This window comes from Pelobates fuscus, chromosome 13, assembly GCF_036172605.1.
Source record: "Pelobates fuscus isolate aPelFus1 chromosome 13, aPelFus1.pri, whole genome shotgun sequence".
In the NCBI taxonomy this organism is placed as follows: Eukaryota; Metazoa; Chordata; class Amphibia; order Anura; family Pelobatidae; genus Pelobates; species Pelobates fuscus.
The window spans coordinates 26995123-27016607 of record NC_086329.1 but is presented as its reverse complement, the minus strand read 5'-3'; the positions used below and the strand labels follow the sequence as shown (position 1 = coordinate 27016607).

Below are 21485 nucleotides of genomic sequence, written 5' to 3'. Positions count from 1 at the left end.
TGGACGAACCAATTTTTTTGTTTTTGTGCCATGCACAATTCTTGTCATTAGTGAATTTGTGTTTAAAGGAGAACTGTATGTTAATAAATGCACCTTTTTAAAGGATTATATATAATGCATTATTATGCATTATATGAATTTATTTTATATATTTAAAAAGGCTCTCCGAAGTCCAAAATATTTAATACTGATGTTGATCCTCCATTTTGCTGCAGAGAAGCACTGGATGGCAATCAAAACAGAGTGAAATGAGCAGGGGACAAAAAGGTATGGGGGTGAGGATCGGGTTGTGTCATAGGCAGCCTACAGTAGCAGGTACACTCACAGTGCAGTTGCTACGATTGAAAAGTTGTGTATTCAGCATTTTTATCAGCAAAAAAAGATTTTGGAGTCTGTGTTATTGGACATTAGGTACGATAAAACAGCTATTATGATTTATTTTGGGCTTTCCTCCTATGTTGTTACCTGTGCCCTGCTACCTGAATGCAAGACATAGCAACGCTTGCAGTTCCACAAACCTATACAGTGTTATTACCAGCAACCTGATCTCATTGATGGGGGAAGAAAATCACTGATAATTACTTAAGCCTCTGACAGATCAATGGCATATCTCATTAACAAGCTTTTTACCTAAACCTAATCCTATATAGCTGAAAAACTAATGGATGTCTTCAGTTGTTCTAAAGTGGTAAAAATACTTGCTTGCTGTATTAACTACCTAACCCTACCTGCATAATTGAATGTAGTATAACAAGTTAAAGTTTTCAATGCAGAAAAGCATCTCTAACCTGTGACACAATCACTTAAATAAACAGATTTTTTAAAAATTGAATGAGATTCCCAGGACCAGCATAAGAAAACCAGGAGAACCACACACGACCCCATCTTATTATCCTTGCTGCTTGTTGGACAAATAAACTAAGCAGGATCACAAGGACCACATTTGACCCACTCATTAACATATTGTGTGTTGAGTTGGAAGAATAAAAAACAAATATTGTTCTCCATGATTTTATGGTAAACCACAGTGGTTTTAGTAAATGCTCTGTTTTCCACACGAGTGTTTAGACTTAAATATATACTAAGCAGAGGCAGTGCTTAACTCTTGCCCTATCATTAAATGTTGTGGTGTTTTTGGAATGGGGTTAATAATATAATGGATAGTACAGGGGTTGCCTTTAGTACATTGACATTGACACCTCTTTCTCATTATCTACATGTTCTCCAAACCAAGGTCTTGAAGGAAATCCCACCTTCCAGCTCCATTTATATCATAAAGAAGTATCCAATTATTTGACCTGTATTATAATAAAATAACCTGCCAGCCATTATCCCAATAAAAATTAAATATTTATAGTGACATAACTCTTTTGTCAGCCCTGGTCCCCTAACCTCTGCTCTACTTACTCCACTGTAATTAGCTTAATTTAGATACATCCATTTACTGTGCATGAGACTGCTAATTGGATAATGAAGACATTAAGCTGTTGCTTTAAGATGTATTACTCATTTGTTTGTGGCTGGCTTCATTCAACCTCTTCAAGGCTAATGATGAGCAAGACTGCTAGCATATAGGGTAATCTACTAATGTCCTAGTTATTAAGGGACTCCACTTTATTTTTCTTATGGAGACTATTCATTGAGCAGAAAATTAGGAGCTCAGGGCTTTATGGAAAGGGCAGAATTACGGAAGATCTCTATCACCTTTCTAATAAGGAAACATAATGGAGTAATGTAAGAATTAAGATTTGAGAACTGGAATAGAGAGGACCATTTTATTATTATAATGTAGGTAAGATGTGAATGGGATACTGTGAAGCAAAAGACAATATAGATTGGCAGGTGACAATTAAAACCAGGGAATCGAGCCATACCCTGATATTGTTGGAGTACATATTTTAAAACCAGGGAACAATCTTTTATGGAATGATAAGATAGGGCGTCAAAAAAGAAGCAGTATGTAAGAATTGGCTTTTATGATGCTGTGAGAACGACCTGGTATTGCTATGTACATATCAAGATCCACCCATGTTAATATGCCAGTCCCCTTATACTTTGTAACCACAGTCTTTCCAATTTTTTTCCCCTTGTTCTTATAACCAGTCCTGCCAGTAACTGACTTTAATGATTATTTTATCATTGGATGTTGGGACTCAGGTTTTCATTAACAGAAATAGGTAATATTAATGCATGGTTGTAGTTGTCCCATTAAAATCACTAGAACTATTTCTCTATACAAAAAATATTTGTCTGTTGTGTAATAACAACCTTACATATATACTGTGTACTTTAGTCAGGTGTGGGAATTGATACTTCATATGCAGTAAAAGAAAAATATGTTTTCAGTTAGGTCTGTGAAATATGCAACTCATATAGGCTGATTTCTCAAATTCTTTTGATATCATGATAGGCTATTTACCTTTCTATCAGACATACATGCATGGTTGGTCAATACATGTCTGACAGTGAAGTATTTTTATGGTTGCTGGGGCAGGGCATGACCTAATGTCATATATGTTTAAATTGTTGCATTACTCCGGGTCAACAAATGCCAGTTCTTGTAAAGGTTCAACTTGATATACCGGTATGTGCCTTTTTCAGTCTAACTAAAGCTGTAACTTTGCTTGCTGATCTTGTAGCATATTACACTCTTTTGTGTGTGCTGTAGTGGCGTATGATATTGTACGTCAACATTGTAGGTAAATGATATGTTATCATTTAGTCCTGATAACTTTTGAACTCTTACCTGTGTGTAGAAAGAAGGAGATTTGTAAAGTTATACTGTTCCGCACTGTGACCAAATAGGGCCATTTTCAATCACACGTTGGAGTCAACGTTCTACATACTTATTTGGTATCCATTTATAAAACATCCACTAGCATTTATATTTAGACATTTTTGTGGTGTATTCCTAGGTAAGATAAGATGATGATTAACTCAGTGAAGGCTTTTGAAAAACACATGTTTCTGCTAAAATTCTCAGAATAACAGCCAGATCTAGAATCTCTTATGTTTTATAAATAAAGAAACAAAAATACATTCCAATGTAATGGGATACATGCCTAATATGACTTGAGGGTGCTCAACAGTTATATAATAATAATGATAATAAACAAAACATTAAAGAAAGCTAGAACAAAATAAGATTGAATCAGAGCCGGATTATCTGTTAAGTGGACCAACACCCTGCCTAGGGCCTTGTGCAACCTTAATCCGGCTCTGGTTGTAACAAGAGATGATGAATATCCCAAACACGGTCTATAGGAAACTATTTATCATAATAAACTATTATCATATCCCCAACCCCTATTTAGGAGGTATCACCCTTATTTTTTGCTAATTCCCTTAGTCCCTCTTTTCTAGAAGTACAGAAGTTTTGCATTGTATGTGTATGGAGTGCAATGTGTCCTGAACTGGGGAATAACTGGGCAGTGATGTTCATTCCATAATTATGGAACGACACCTAGATATGTCTTGTACAACATATTTGGACCTGAAAATGAGTGCTGAGGACAATCAAAGTGTGCCCATTAGCTTTGTAGAGAAGCAGAGTATTGACACAATCGTTAGAGTTATACCATGCTAGGAAAGAGTCAATCTCTTAAATTGCACACCTTTTTATTGACAGTTTCTCTTGATATTGACTCGGGGACATTCTTAATCACGTACATGATATTCCATGTGACTTAGTGTCTCTTTGCCCTATGGATAACATGAAGAATCAGAACATTAATTTTTGACATTTCCACAACTAAGGTTGCATTTTCCTCAGTCAAAGAGAAGCAACGCTGCATGACAGATTGCCCGATGACCATGTTCAGAAGATATAGACTGTTCGGGAAGGACTATGGTATCTTCAGGACCTGTTACTCCAAAACTCATTTAGAGACGTGCATGACAATCTCACTCTCACATGTTCAGTAATTCCTCCCATGGGATTCATTCATGCATGTTCATTGCAATGTTGAGCAGCTTTCCATTCATTTGATAAAAAATTTATGAATGGAAAACACGGCAATTCTTCTGCTTGAGTGGATGTAGGAATGATGTATGAGGTAACCTTCTTTAACTCTAAAAGTAACCACTGTCAAACGGTATAGTGCTATTTCAAATCAGTCTCTTTACAAAGCTTAGACTAACATTCATAATAGGATTTCAGATGCAGGATAATATTCGAGATACATAAAGTGGGAGAAATAGCACTCTCTAAATTCCAGTGCGTGCAGGTTATACATAACACTTCTACTTATATTGCTCTGTGAGATTACTATTTTTGGCCCTATTTGATTTAGGAATGCAAAAAGGGTGTAAAAATACACAACAGAACTAGACATGTTCACGGCGAGAAAATTTGCCTCAAAGGAACCATTTTTTCTGAAAATAGAACATTTTTTTCAAGACACCCAAATATTAGCAAAATGTCTGTTCAGCTCAGCAGAATTTTGGTATCAGAAACACAGTTCAAGAACCAAATCAGACAAACCAAAGGGGCACAAAAGTGGTCCAATCCGTGCAAAATATATATATAATATAATGTTAGGTATATATTTTGTAGTACACTGATAGGAGCACTTCCTTGTCATTTGATTCACAGATCAAGTGTGAAAAAGTAATCATAGAGAGGTAAACAGGAGTAGCAGTTAAGTATATAAAATATAATCAGATTATTTTCTGCTCCTTTTTTCCCCCTCTATTATCACTTGATTTGTGAATAAAAATCTTCGTATAGTGACTATCTCCTAGACATCTTTTTTTTTTTTTCCTTTCAATCCTCGTGGCTTTTGTTTTGTGCCACAGGTGGAATTTAGACTCACAAACCGAAAAGGACATGCTTGGTCATCTGCGCCTTTTAGTTAGTTAATTTTTGTCTCTGAGTTCAGTCATTTGACCAATGGACCCGATCAGTCCGAATAAAAATGAGTTGCCATTCGTATTGACTGAAATGAATTTTAAAGTTTAAACACAACTGACCCTGCACTCACATATTTATTGCCATTTTTTACCCTTGCGATGGGCACCATTCCAGAGATCTTGGAATATCATGCTACGAAAAGTCCATGTGTGGGAAAACTAAAATTCTAGGTTAATGCTCTTTCTTTAATTCCATGTGTTACTGCTTGCTTTTGTTTTTTTTACATTAGAATATAAATATATTAATCTATGAAATATTAAAGTACATTAAGTGACAATTGAATTACTGTTTGTCTGTCTTTACTTCTTTCAGTGGATGATGTGCAAGTTTCCTGTTATCGAATCCTGTGCAGTCTCTACTCCCTTGGGACAGGAAAGAACATCTATGTTGAAAGGTACTAATTGTAAATTACATGATCCAAATTTAGAAATATTACTTAAATTATTTGAATCCCTGAGTGGACCTAATCACCTCCTCCCCTTTTTCTCTTCTACGTTTTTAGTTGCATTTCATCAATATAGTTTTTAATAAGGGCCAGCTTAGGCAAAATCATACTTACTTTTTATATCTTCATTATCTTGCAAGTATGTAATATTTTGGTCAACATCAGACCCAGCCTGGCCTTAATACCTGTTACAGTTTGTTCTGTGATCAGAGTTTCCCAACCTAGTCCTCAAGTTAGATAGTCCAGGATTGACACATTTCACAATTCTATTATACTGGGAATATTAACAATATCTGGATGGTTCATGCCCTTCAGGGACAGGGTTAGAAAATACTCACATTTGAGCAAGTAATACAAATTAGTTTGAGTTCTGTAGAGTTTCTATATTACTTTTTTTCATTAAAATGTTTGATTGGCCTACATATGGGGTTCTGGCCAAACTGCACACATGGGATTGTGGCTATTGTTTGTCACTTCCAGCCCTTTCTAGTCCTGCTATATATTGCAACTCATGTTAGACCTCCCAAAATAATAATCCAGACATTCAGGTTCCATCCATTTGCTAAACTCTTACAATGGAGCTCTTCTCGATCTGTAATTCCCACTGTAGAAAGTGTTGCACTTTCTTTTTTTTTGCACCATAAGTCCTTTAAAATATATTAAATGAGGTTTTTTTTTAATGTGCTAGTACATGCTTATGGCATCTTCCTGATATCCTACCTGGTCTTGCTTCAGCCTCTGGACTATACCCAGCCCATGTAGGTAGATGTTAATTACAACTTGCCCTTATCATGCTAACTGGTTGCACCAATCAATCAACAGTGTTCCAGTGGCCTCAGTATCACAAGGGTTCAGCCTGTGGGTAACAATATATATGAAGGTTAACATTCCATTGGTGTGTAAGAAGAGAATATAGCAGGTCATCTTCTATAACCTAGGACCAACCAAATTCATTACCACAAAGGTGCCCGCAGAGGTGGTCTTTATCGTGTATTGGTTCCTGTCCAAAGATGCTGATGACTTAAAGATAAGAGACAAGAGAAGTTCTTTAAAAAAAAATGTGGTGTGAATTTAACTTCCTCAATTTAAATGGCTGAAATATGCTAGAAAAGCTTCAAACAATAAAAATACATATTTTATTTTAAGGCATTTGTGTATATTGCTAGAGGAAAGGCTAAAAAAAACCTCTGCAAGGCAGGTTTCAAATAATAATACAACATTTTATTTTCCTTTGTGTCATCTATTATTATGGCATGAATAGAGGTTGAATTGGTATGAGTTGTATTCTTTAGGATAGGGATAGATGATAAATAGAGTTTTAAACACATTCCAGAGATACAAAAGCTCTACGTGAGACAGTGCGCACAGGAAATATTTTCAATTTACATGTCTTCTCAACGATTTAATACCCAGACAAATAAATAGCAGACTATCACAATAAGGGGAGTATTCTTTATTCTCCTTTATTGTTAAATATGTAAATATTAGTGCAATGAACTGTTACGTGTTCCAGCAACACTGACTGCATATAGTATATTTCTTCTGACTATGTAGGAAATACTTAAAATGTTTGAGATATCATATCTTACCGGTGCTTACTAGGGTGCAGAATACCTGCTATGTCCAGCAGTGATCCAATCTCTATTCACAACCTTTACAGTGACATCCTTAAAGATGCCTGTCAACATCCCACCTGATTCCAGGATAGACTTTACTCAGAGCATTATTCATTTATGCTTTAACCATTTTCTCCATTCAACGTCCTTGCATAAATGCTATTTCAATACAGGGATGTTTCTTGTTTCCTACTCTGGCGCAGCCTGTGTCGCTGGCAAACAAAATTCTCTCTGGATAAATTGCTTGTCTTTAGAAATGTCTGTTGTCTGAATATTTTTTTTTTATTCCCTTTTTTATTGAGGCTGACATGTAGCAACTAAATTGCCTGTCAAAAAGAACAGACAGCACACTGTGAGATAGCCAATCAATGCAATGTTCCAGCCGTTTAATTCAGGCAACTTGGAAGAAAGCCAGCGGGAACAGTACATAAATAAATACCTCGAGCTGATTAATTGGGCTCTCTATCTCTGTATCTTTCCAGCCACATGGACAAGATCAAAGATTTTACTTCAGTGTAGCTTATGATGGAATGAGTTAACCATAAGTACCAGCATCCAGAGTGTAATCAATTAAGGTGTCAACTGTAGACTTGTAGAGACAGTATATAGAATAATTTTCCTTATTTGCTGCATGTATGTATCTGTGGGAGCTTCTGCAGAATGATGTAGGTGGTATACTATCAATATATTGGTAGCCAGACAGCAAAGCAAGTGAATTGTGATGATTTAAGTTAATATTGTGTTAGATTCCAGCACACGTTTTACAGTAACAGACCTTAAGTGTGTGAATAATATGTAAACCACTGAATTCCAGTCTATGGATATCCGGCTGCAGTGAACTTTAATCCTCCTAATAATATGCCATGTTTTGTGGTGGCTAAGACTTATAGGGGTCAAGGCCCAAAGCAGCATGTTTACCCTCTAATACGGTTTGATCATATGTGTTTGCCTTTTTAATTCACTGGGACAGTCACTAGATTAAAAATTGTTTGGAATTGACCAGAGAAATGAAAATGTTATGACAAAATAGACAGATTGGGGGGGGGTGGACCCAAGTTCAGCTATTTTACCGCAATATTTGCAATTCCTCGTTAGATGACCTTCGGAGAGGCTTAAAAATCCATAACCATCCAAATACCTGCAAGATGCTTAATATTAAATAATAATGAGAAATGTATGTACATAGGGTTTCTTGATAGATAAAACCCAATTCTCAACTTAGATTTGTCTTTCTCAGCCTACATTAGCATGTAACTATATCCTACACAACCACAACAACATGTTGCAAAATAGTCATATTTATGGATACTTGAATTTGAGTGGTTTCTGACTCCCATTGTATAGGCTGTAAAACAAAACATGTTCAGTATACTATTAAAATCTATTAACCCTGTAATATTTGATTTCCCACAGGCAGCGACCGGCTCTGGGAGAGTGTTTGGCAGCTCTGGCTGGGGCAATTCCAGTAGCTTTTCTTGAACCCTCTCTAAACCATAACAACCCACTTTCGGTTTTCAACACCAAGTCTCCCCGAGAGCGTGCTAGTACGTATCCTTCCCTCTATCAGGCACACAGGATGTTACAGAAGTACTGAGTGCGTTCCAATGCCTCTTTGTCAGCAATTTGTAGGAGATTATAAATTAATTTCATACAAGCCAAAGATATCCACAGCAGCTAGGAGAGGTTGGACCACTCAGTTCAACCCTTCTGCTCTTCGTAGATGCTTGAAATATTATTAAATGTTTGCACATATTAGAGTTGTTTGTACAGTTTACACCAGTGGTTCTCAACCTCTAGAATCTTCTCCCAAAACTGTGTCTCTGTGCTGTTTGAGTGGGTCCCCAGTGGACTGGACAAACGCATCATGTTAGTCAAGCCCAAGTCAACTACCCACTATAAATTTACTGAGGCACCAACACATGCTTTTCATAGTACAAGGTAGATAAATTTGTCACTGAGTGGAGAGTAACAAATATGGTTTTTTTTTTTATTTATTTACTTTTTTATATATTATATTAAAACTTAAAATCATGGCACTGAGCTAGTTTTGCAATAAAGGAATGGGTTGACAAACTATTGGAGATTCTGTTTATGCATCTTTTGTACTACCTCTGGTGTTAGATACCTATTCCTAGGTTGGAGAGAGTACTAGAATTGTTCACTTCTGTCTTTGGCTGTGTGACTTGATGTACTGGGTGTGGATATAATTTTTTCCTGATATATACAAAGAACTGATTTTGTGACTGTTTTTTTTATTTTTGGTTTAGTTTATTTATTTATTTTTTTTTACATTATCTAGAAGATATTTAAGTATATTAAGTAAGATGTTCAAGTTTGTGCCGATTATCTATGTGCAGTGGTATTTGTGCGTTGTTTTATATTTTCTATGTAGAAATACCCATTTGGTGCACTTTTTTGCACATTTTATTTTTTACGCTTGAGTTTGGTTTTTCTATTTGCCAACTCAATACCATATTAAACTTGGCATCCACTGGTCTAGAAATTAGTTCTGATAAACCAAAAAACAAAAAACAAACAATGTTAGGTATAATTCTAGTGCACCTAGAATCTTTGTAAGTATATGGATCATTAAATAATTTTATATTATGCCTCAAACATTGGCAATAAATGGCCTTTTAGCCAACTTGCCTATGAAGCTACCTTAGATATTTAAATCTTCTACTCTGCAACCCAATTTGAAGTTACTGAATTAAACGTGTACTGCTATTCAGTACACATGTAGCAATTATTACTTAATAACCAGTGTGTCTCTGCCAGTTAAGGGATATATATAGTCCTATGGCATGCTAAGTACCAATCATGCACTGGTGTTAATACAGATCATGGTATGCTTATTAATACACAGTGTTCATCAGTAACCCACCAGCATAACTATTAATAGCAACATTAGTATACAAAGATAATTGATTTCAGAATGTTTTTCATTATATATATATATAGATATATATATTGGTATTATATATGCTAGTTCTTTCTCATAGGTCTTTTTGCTTGATGAGTTTATTCAGTAAATTGTGTGGATAATTAAAAGCTGACCACGTTGGGAAAAAGTCTGAATCAGAAAATGTGACTACAGTACAGTAAACACATATATTTTATTAATTATTATATAATACATATATAATACATTAGAATACATTAGAAAACCAAATGCTGGCTTGTATTCTTACTTTACGCAACTATTACTTCTCAGGGATTTCCATGTTTTGTTTATTTATTCCCTATATTTTTATACTTATCCTATCTGACAGCTTCAAGAGTTCTAGGCTGCTAATGTTCTTCCTGTGCATAAAAGGTGTCACTTGTCAGCACACATAGCATGCTGGCAACAAAAGACCTATGGCGGCACTAACTCCTTACTAAGCCCGGCCTTCGGTAGGTCCCTCCCCCTGCAACAAGGGGGAGTGACGTCAGCAAAGAATGATCAGTCTGCAGGGGGAACTTGGCCTTGGTATGGGATCGTATGTTTTTTGTTTTGTTTGTTTGTTTGTTTTTAAAGAGGGGAGACCATGCCAGCAAGAGTTACTATAACCAAACACAATATTTCTACATCTCTAGCCAGCCTGGGACATGCTTGCTCGAGAATTGAACACCAAGACTGCACATAGATTATGGAATGTAAGTTGACCAGAATCAGTGCAAACTTCTTAGGTGAGCCCTACATTAAAAGACATCAGTGACAAGGCAACATCTTAGAGATTGATGTAGATGTCTTATAAAACCTACAAATATATCTTAACCCCTTAAGGACCAAACTTCTGGAATAAAAGGGAATCATGACGTTTCAGACACGTCATGTGTCCTTAAGGGGTTAAAGTTCTTGCCATTATTTATAACCTATATATGATATTACTTATGTATGTATGTAGGGAGAGATGGTTTAGGTACTGTTCCGGGCAAATAAGAATGATTATGCCTGCTTACACTTCTATCCCTTTCAAGTCTGTGCTAATGGAGTGTTAAGTCATCTAACTTGCAACCCTGGGTCCATGACAATTATGTAATGTGTTTTTCATGGGTAATCATGTTGAATTTCTCTGTTGCAGTTCTTGGAATGCCAGACACGGTAGAAGAAATGTGTTCAGATATGCCACACTTGGAAGGATTGATGAAAGAGATTAATGAACTGGCAGAGTCTGGAGCTAGGTACAATGACATGCCACATGTTATCGAGGTCATTTTGCCCATGCTGTGCAATTATCTGTCCTACTGGTGGGAGAGGGGTACAGAAAATGTGCCGGAAAATGCCAGGCCATGCTGTACACAAGTTACATCAGAACACCTAAGTGTCATCCTTGGTAACATTCTTAAGATCATCAACAACAACCTGGGAATAGACGAGGCTTCGTGGATGAAGAGAATTGCAGGTTAGCCAGCTTATGCACGTGTTAATTTTATTTAGCCACTTGTCTTATAGGTCCGTTATTACCTAGAAAGATACTCTGGAAATCTTTCTTAGATTGCATTAGAGGGAGCTGGACACAGAGGCAGTGGACTTTGCTGGCATCCATCATGCAACATATGGCTTTTATTATTTAGTCACAAACCTTATGATGGTGTTATCTTATAAAATTTACACATACTGATTCAGTGTAATTAAAGTTTATCCTGCTCCAGGTTAACTTTTCCAATTAAGACTGTTGGTTAAATTCGTGCTGGAGGTGCCAAATACACAAAAGCAATGTTTATGTTTTCAAAGACACTGCCCCTGAACGTTCCCCTGTAGGCTGCTACTATTGTTTCCTATAATTAGTCTTTATTATTGATGTACTGATGGTTTGTTTGCAGTTTATGCTCAACCAATTATCAGCAAGGCTCAGCCCGACCTCCTGAAAAGTCATTTCATTCCGACGCTGGAGAAACTGAAAAAGAAAGCGATAAAAATTGTGCAGGAGGAGGAACTGCTAAAAGCAGACAGCAAGTCGGACACTCAGGAGGCTGAACTTCTCATTCTCGATGAGTTTGCTGTGTTGTGTAGGGATCTCTATGCCTTCTATCCTATGCTGATCCGATATGTGGACAATAACAGGTATCCCAATGTTGAACCCCCCTTTCCCAGCCCTTTAAAAGCACTCTGTCCTATCTTTCAGTTCCAGATGACAATTCTCCCTTTTTTTTTCCAACATAGATCCAACTGGCTGAAAAAGCCAAACATTGAGTCTGATGAGCTCTTCCGAATGGTGGCCGAAGTCTTCATTCTGTGGTGCAAATCTCATGTAAGGAATTTTACTTTCATTTGCTTGCTCACATATCAATAGCAAGGCAATAAATATTTCCAGCCAAGAATTAAATGAGTTTCAATTTAAATAAAGAAATAGGTCTGGGTATTTAAGGAGCTGAGAGTGAGCAGTCTTTACTTCAAAGCAACGTTTCGGCTCTCTGCTGCATCCTTTATGAAACCAGCAGACTGCCAAAACGTTGCTTTGAATTAAAAGCTCTTTGAGTTCCTAGGCATAGTTTTTATTTAAATTAAAGCTTTACTTTTGGGTTTCACCAGCCAAGTCTAGAGTCACTGTACTCCTAAACGTGTGTGTTCACCTCCTGGATTTAGATACCAAAAATTAAACTGACACCCTTGATAATGGCAGCAGAAGTGTTGCCGAAACGTTGCAGGGATTGGTGACTCATGTTCTGTCCTATTAGGCTTGATTACTGGTGGTAATTATATTTGCACATGTGCCTTTTTTGGTTACTTTATGTATTGTTTGTTTGTTATTGTTTCTTTTTTGGTGTATTTAATAAAAGATTTATAAACATATTTTACTTGCTATACATGAGTTTGCATCCTTATCTTCTTAATTTTAACTGTGCATGTCATAATACTGTTGGATGTTACTGCAATAAAATACACATATTCGTATTCAGTTATGTCTCATAAGTGCAACAGTACCCCCCATATACAGGTTTTATAGGTTTTTAAAAGTTACAGGGTCAAATATAGGTATCTCCCCTTTTCTGTTTTTACACAATGAAATATGAAAGATTGGTTATGTTGCCTTTGAGACGGCATAGCAGCCCAGGAATGAAAATTACCCCCATAATGGCATGCCATTTGCAAAGTAGCCAACCCAAGGAATTCAAAATGGGGTATGTCCTTTCTTTTTTAGTAGATACTTAGTCACAGACCCTGGCCAAAGTTAGCGTTCATATTTGTTTTTTGCATTTTTCACGCACAAACTGCACTTTCACTGATGATATCATCATCATGATAATATGTTTTATTGTTTTGAAACATTCATATTTGTGTTCAGCGAAGTTTCCCGAGTAAAACAGTATCCCCATTTACAGGGTTTATGATGTCTTGGAAAGTTACAGGGTTAAATATAGTGCCAGCAAATAAAATTCTCTGGAATTTCTGTGTGGGTTGTAAGGCAGGTCCCTCAAATTGTAATTAGTGAAATTACTTAATTATGTAAAAAGATTATATAAATATACACGTAAAATGTATATATATATATATATATATATATATATATATATATATATAAAGATAAAGAGACCTTGCACTCCAACTTACATAATAGCAGACCCGGTGCTCGATTGCACTAAATAGACACAGCCAAAGGAAATCAGCACTCCCAGGATTTATTCAAAAAATCAAAAATAATTCTTTATTCCAACGGTCAACGTTTCAGTTCCGCTAGGGAACTTTCATCAGGACAGAATACAAACATATTTAAAAATCAGCATTGCTTAAATAAGGAAAGTAATCAAATAAACTCACAGTTCAGATGTGCAGGGGGCCGACCATCCTCCCTTCCGAGCGGGTGGGTGGGCACAGGGAGCATACGTCTCTCTGTTCGCGCGCTCAGGTTACTTCCTGAAAGCCCGCGTCCTCCATCTCCATGGAGACGTCGGGCGCATGCGTGTTTTACAAAACTGCTATCTCTGTATCCACCCCTCGCACGGGAGCAAGATCTCACTCACCATACTAAGGGAATACATTGTATCAATGCATTAAGCCTGCTATATAAATACACACTTGTCTGAATGGTCATACTCAGGCTCCCAGTAAACATGTACACCACTGTCATTACATACATAAAATTAACAATAAAAAAGCCTAATTAGTACATGATTCTAAATAATATAAGGTCATACTGTCTGACACATCTCTTAATTAACCCCTGTGAATACTTTCCTTGATATCCCAATAATCAAGTGCTCAAAGTGCATTTAATAATATAGTAACCTAATAAGATGCAAAATATAATCTGCAACCTCCCCTCTCTAATACTTCTCAAAGTGCATATTTCACTAAATTTAACAATAATAAAGTGCTAATAATATTCTAATATCAAAGGCTGTTTAAGCCCAAGAAATAATCATAGACCACATATGTGCAAAAAAACATTCTATAAACAAGAAAGTGCTGAGTGCATAATATTAAAGTGATACTGATCCTACATAATAGTCCACCTAAGTGATCCTATATAAACTGCTAAAGTCTACCATATATGTATTAAAAAATGTACGTATATAATTTTATATGTGACAAACCTACCTATACCTATAGAGACCTAAGTACTAATATTTCCTAAGAATAGGAATACATCATACTTTATATCTAAGAAATAAGAAAAGCATATGAGACTTCGCAGAACCATGGTTAAAAGATTACCATAATGATGTATATTTGAAACAACTTCATAAGGAAAAAAAAATTTTAAAATAAGAAAAAATAAAATAAAAATAGGCCTAACAACACAATTATAGACATATTTACATATTCTTATAATCATACTGAGCTATATTCTATTAGACCCCTCTCTGCCATATAACCCATTAGAGGAAAGAAGTGTATGTTAGTTAAGGATCCTCTGTCTGCGATGTCTCAGTGCTGATTTCCTTTGGCTGTATATATATATATATGAAACCAAGAGGGCTGCACTCACCTAAACATGTATACATTATAGGGTGCTGCTGGGGCCAAAATATACAAAATACAGAATCCAGCGCACTCGCTTATTAACTAAACAATGCTTTTTAAATCTTAGATATTGTAATAGTTTTATTTAAAAACACCTCACCTAGGCAAAAAATGATGGGGGTTTAGTTACATTATATGATCATACATTGCATAAGCCTGCCAACTACGTCAAAGTACCCCATATTCGGCAGGTCCTATCCTACTAGCAGCCTAATGCTTGCTCTTATGAGATTAATCCACTTACTTGGGAAATACTTCCTTACTGGGACTCTCTGCAAGTCAAGGCTAAATAGGGTCCTGGAATGAGGCACCTGTAACAGGGAGGGGTGCAAAACCAAGAGCAAGCATTAGGCTGCTATTAAGATAGGACCTGCCGAATATGGGGTACTTTGACGTAGTTGGCAGGCTTATGCAATGTATGATCATATAATGTAACTAAACCCCCATCATTTTTTGCCTAGGTGAGGTGTTTTTAAATAAAACTATTACAATATCTAAGATTTAAAAAGCATTGTTTAGTTAATAAGCGAGTGCGCTGGATTCTGTATTTTGTGTATATATATATATATATATATATAAATACAATTTAATTCTAAGTGTATTTTGATATCAATATATATATTAACATAGAATGTGACGGTAGATAGGAACCATTCGGCCCATCTAGTCTGCCCAGTTTTTTCCAATACTTTCATTAGTTCCTGGCCTTATCTTATAGTTAGGATAGCCTTATGCATATCCCACGCATGCTTAAACTCCTTTACTGTGTTAACCTCTACCACTTCAGCTGGAAGGCTATTCCATGCATCCCCTCTAATTTAAGACTATGTCCTCTTGTTGTGGTAGTTTTTCTTCTTTAATTAAAATCAAAATACAGTTAGAACGAAATACACACGCATATATATATATATATATATATATAAATATATATAATATACAGTGTGTATGTGTGTATCTAAAAGTACTTAGATTATATATATATTATCTAGGTTTTTTGTTTTTTTTAAATTAACAAACAGAATTCTATTCAAACATTAACATGCTGCAATTCATTATTTCTTTGTTTTTAAATATTCCTTTTACTCTAATATATTACCATTTTCAAAGATAACACAAACATGCAGATTAAATTTAAAAACTGGGTTTGGAGTGGCTTTAAATAGACTCTCTTAACACTTGTGTTACTTGTTCTAGAATTTTAAGAGAGAAGAACAGAATTTTGTGATTCAGAATGAGATCAATAATTTGGCATTTCTAACTGGAAACAACAAGAGCAAGATGTCAAAAGTAAGTCTATTTTAGGAGCTTTCTAAGCTTGTTTAGTCTTTTCAGAGAAGCAAATCAAATGGGAAAAACAAAACTTTCATATTTAACAAATTTAATTGCCAGATCGCAAGAAATTACAGCTGGATTATATTAGCTTTTTCTGTGTGCTCTTTGATTTAATTAACAGTGGACGTTTATCTGAGTTTTCTATAATATTTTATTAGACTATTATTTTAGTGCATGCATGGAAAAAAGGTGTAGATTAAACTATTTTAATACACCAGTATTGCTTATGGTTCATGTACTATTTGTCAGGTTTAAAAAAAAAAAAAAGAAAACGAAAAATAATATGCTCTGTTGTAACTTGGACGATTGTCCTCAATCACTGTTTCAACTTATTTTCACCTAATAATGAAAACTGTCAAATTGGAAAAAAAACTGAAAAAAACATGTATATTTTCTGTATTGAACAAGTTGAAATACACAAATAATGCACTTTTAACTGAAACTACTGTAAATCCAATGGACACTAAAAAATATAATTCAGGCTCAGTTTTATATGCCACAGGTTTCGTTGCAAAGCCAAGGTGCACCCAGTGTTGGGTTGAATGTTGAAATCGAGGGTTTTGGTCTGGCCAAGCCAAAATTCCCGTAATATTGAAACATAGAAGTTACACTGAAGAATACACTTATTACTAGTTACATATACTCTGTCAGAAAAGATAAAAAATAATACAAAACATGACATATATTTATATTAAGGCCCACCAAGGCAGAGATGCCTACATGCAAATGTATTGTTTGTACTAGTAATTGATAATGAGTAAGTTCCTGGAAACCTGTTACTTTATATATCAGTTTTTATTAGTAATTATAGGACAACATTCTTTTGTAACAGGACATACAGAAAATACATTTACTTTTGAAATATAATTTTAAATGGAATTTCTGCCATAGTAACCAGGGCAACGCATTTCGCCAAGCACTCATTATAAAAGGCCCGGTGTGACTATAGAGCTGTGAGGGTTTCACCATTGCTGTTTTTGTTCACTTAATTTCAAGCCACATCACAAATGAGTAAGGCATAAATGGTTCATTCTCCATCTGTTTTACTTACTTGTCTCCTGCATTTTTCTTTCACACAGCCCATACAAGTGAAGGTACAGCATGCATGACCTGTCTGTAATAGCTAGCCTGGCTCCATCCACTCATATGTTCCATCAGTCCTAGTAGTGGCGTCACTCAGGGTGTTTTGTATTATATATCCAGCAGGTGGACTTTACCATTAAAACTGCAAATTTCATTTTTTTTCTCATTTCACACCAGAATATGGAGTTCCCGTATGACCCTTTCATACATTATAATGACTGTGTCCTTGAGAGGATATTTCAGTTGCCTGTCACACAGTGTAGCAGAGGCCATTATTCTGAGGATTCTCATAACGTAACTTTGTCTAACATTTCAATAAACCGTATAAGAGAGTCCCAGAACCGGTCTTTAGACTAGTATAGGACAGTGCTAGAATTTTATAGCTCCAAATGCACCACTGTAGTATTGTGTTGGCAAATATACACAGTGAATAAAACATCATGCCAGTAATACAGACCGAAGTTCACATGCTTTTATTTCTATATACAAGTTAACCACTAGCAGCAACACAAGATAGGACACCAATGATGTGTGGTCCAGTACTGAGATCGAGGTCCTTTTTTTACACTTAGCTCTCAGTAAATTAATATCCCTTTACCAGTCTGATCTCTGAAGGAGTTATCTAAATCAGTGTTATTGTAGTAAGTAGATATACTTTGTTAGCTATCTAGTTCCCTGCTTTAGCATAGTGCTGAGGAAAGTAACTGAGAAATTTTACTTTATGTATATTTACTTGCACTGAATTATTCACTTATTCATTCATTTAACTTGGCCCAATCGTATACAAAAAGAAAAACCCCTGTGACGCCACTGATGTTTCTTGTAGTATTTGTTATCTGAGTAGAGGTACTGTTTGTGTCGCCCAAGTTTAGTGCGTTTCATAGATCAGTGTTGTAGAAAACTGTTAAAGGCACAATTGCAAGCAAAGCTTTGAAGCCCAGCAAGCTTATGATTCTGCTAGTCATAGATAATGATGGCCATGTATGAAATTCTAGAACAAGTATAGCCATGTCAGACAAGTCATTATTCATCAAAGAGGAAACCCACCCAAATGCAGATGGACACTCAGGAATCCTGTCTGAGGGAGCTCTTTTTAAACCAGCTTGATACTAGGAAAACCTGCCTGGAAAATACTTATTTTAGACTGTGACTCTAGAATCCACCTTATGCAAGGCAAGGCACCATAAAGCAGCCATGCTTATTTTAACCTTGAGATAGATAGTCCTGTCCAAAGCAGCTTGACATTAGATAGCCCTGTCCCAATGAGCTTGGCATTGAATAGCTCTGTCCAATAAGCTTGGCATTAAATAGCCCTGTCCAATAAGCTTGACATTGAATAGCCCTGTCCAATAAGCTTGGCATTGAATAGCCCTGTCCAATAAGCTTCACATTAAATAGCCCTGTCCAATAAGCTTGACATTGAATAGCCCTGTCCAATAAGCTTGGCATTGAATAGTCCTGTCCAATAAGCTTGGCATTGAATAGTCCTGTCCAATAAGCTTGGCATTGAATAGTCCTGTCCAATAAGCTTGACATTGAATAGTCCTGTCCAATAAGCTTGGCATTGAATAGCCCTGTCCAATAAGCTTGGCATTGAATAGCCCTGTCCAATAAGCTTGGCATTGAATAGTCCTGTCCAATAAGCTTGGCATTAAATAGCCCTGTCCAATAAGCTTGACATTGAATAGCCCTGTCCAATAAGCTTGGCATTGAATAGTCCTGTCCAATAAGCTTGACATTGAATAGTCCTGTCCAATAAGCTTGGCATTGAATAGCCCTGTCCAGTAAGCTTGACATTGAATAGCCCTGTCCAATAAGCTTGGCATTAAATAGCCCTGTCCAATAAGCTTGACATTGAATAGCCCTGTCCAATAAGCTTGGCATTGAATAGTCCTGTCCAATAAGCTTGGCATTGAATAGCCCTGTCCAATAAGCTTGGCATTGAATAGCCCTGTCCAATAAGCTTGGCATTGAATAGCCCTGTCAAATAAGCTTGGCATTGAATAGTCCTGTCCAATAAGCTTGGCATTGAATAGTCCTGTCCAATAAGCTTGGCATTGAATAGCCCTGTCCAATAAGCTTGGCATTAAATAGCCCTGTCCAATAAGCTTGACATTGAATAGCCCTGTCCAATAAGCTTGGCATTAAATAGCCCTGTCCAATAAGCTTGGCATTGAATAGTCCTGTCCAATAAGCTTGGCATTAAATAGCCCTGTCCAATAAGCCTGACATTGAATAGCCCTGTCCAATAAGCTTGGCATTGAATAGCCCTGTCCAATAAGCTTGACATTGAATAGCCCTGTCCAATAAGCTTGGCATTGAATAGCCCTGTCCAATAAGCTTGGCATTGAATAGTCCTGTCCAATAAGCTTGGCATTGAATAGTCCTGTCCAATAAGCTTGGCATTGAATAGCCCTGTCCAATAAGCTTGGCATTAAATAGCCCTGTCCAATAAGCTTGACATTGAATAGCCCTGTCCAATAAGCTTGGCATTGAATAGCCCTGTCCAATAAGCTTGGCATTGAATAGTCCTGTCCAATAAGCTTGACATTGAATAGCCCTGTCCAATAAGCTTGGCATTGAATAGCCCTGTCCAATAAGCTTGGCATTGAATAGTCCTGTCCAATAAGCTTGGCATTGAATAGCCCTGTCCAATAAGCTTGGCATTGAATAGCCCTGTCCAATAAGCTTGGCATTGAATAGCCCTGTCCAATAAGCTTGGCATTGAATAGTCCTGTCCAATAAGCTTGGCATTGAATAGTCCTGTCCAATAAGCTTGGCATTGAATAGCCCTGTCCAATAAGCTTGGCATTAAATAGCCCTGTCCAATAAGCTTGACATTGAATAGCCCTGTCCAATAAGCTTGGCATTAAATAGCCCTGTCCAATAAGCTTGGCATTGAATAGTCCTGTCCAATAAGCTTGGCATTAAATAGCCCTGTCCAATAAGCCTGACATTGAATAGCCCTGTCCAATAAGCTTGGCATTGAATAGCCCTGTCCAATAAGCTTGACATTGAATAGCCCTGTCCAATAAGCTTGGCATTGAATAGCCCTGTCCAATAAGCTTGGCATTGAATAGCCCTGTCCAATAAGCTTGGCATTGAATAGCCCTGTCCAATAAGCTTGGCATTGAATAGTCCTGTCCAATAAGCTTGGCATTGAATAGTCCTGTCCAATAAGCTTGGCATTAAATAGCCCTGTCCAATAAGCCTGACATTGAATAGCCCTGTCCAATAAGCTTGGCATTGAATAGCCCTGTCCAATAAGCTTGACATTGAATAGCCCTGTCCAATAAGCTTGGCATTGAATAGTCCTGTCCAATAAGCTTGGCATTGAATAGCCCTGTCCAATAAGCTTGGCATTAAATAGCCCTGTCCAATAAGCTTGGCATTGAATAGCCCTGTCCAATAAGCTTGGCATTGAATAGTCCTGTCCAATAAGCTTGGCATTGAATAGCCCTGTCCAATAAGCTTGGCATTGAATAGTCCTGTCCAATAAGCTTGACATTGAATAGCCCTGTCCAATAAGCTTGGCATTGAATAGTCCTGTCCAATAAGCTTGGCATTGAATAGCCCTGTCCAATAAGCTTGGCATTAAATAGCCCTGTCCAATAAGCTTGGCATTAAATAGCCCTGTCCAAAGCAGCTTAACATTGGATTGCCCTGGCTAAAGCTGCTTGACAGTGGATCACTTTGGTTAAAGCAGCTTGACACTGGATAGTCTTGACTAAAGCTGCTTGACAGTGGATAACTTTGGTTAAAGCAGCTTGACACTGCATAGACTTGACTAAAGCAGCTTGACACTGGATAGACTTGGCTAAAGCAGCTTAACACTGGGTAGTCTTGACTAAAGCAGCTTGACACTGGATAGACTTGACTAAAGCAGCTTGACACTGCATAGACTTGACTAAAGCAGCTTGACACTGGATAGACTTGGTTAAAGCAGCTTAACACTGGGTAGTCTTGACTAAAGCCGCTTGACACTGGATAGACTTGGCTAAAGCAGCTTGACACTGGATAACTTTGGTTAAAGCAGCTTGACACTGGATAGATTTGGTTAAAGCAGCTTAACACTGGATAGTCTTGACTAAAGCAGCTTGAAACTGGATAGCCTTGGTTAAAGCCGCTTGACACTGAATAGACTTG

At 36.7% G+C, this 21485-nt stretch overlaps 1 protein-coding gene across 4 annotated transcripts in view; it reads left to right on the top strand.

Moving 5' to 3' along the window:
* Positions 1-21485, top strand: part of RYR3 (ryanodine receptor 3) — a 477900-nt gene that overhangs the window by 347834 nt on the left and 108581 nt on the right. For all 4 annotated transcript variants that reach the window (XM_063439165.1, XM_063439168.1, XM_063439167.1 and 1 more), the window contains exons 64-69: positions 5225-5306; positions 8387-8517; positions 11041-11361; positions 11783-12023; positions 12123-12210; positions 16119-16211. In XM_063439165.1, the coding sequence (XP_063295235.1) occupies positions 5225-5306; positions 8387-8517; positions 11041-11361; positions 11783-12023; positions 12123-12210; positions 16119-16211 (956 nt within the window). The remainder of the gene's footprint in view (positions 1-5224; positions 5307-8386; positions 8518-11040; positions 11362-11782; positions 12024-12122; positions 12211-16118; positions 16212-21485) is intronic.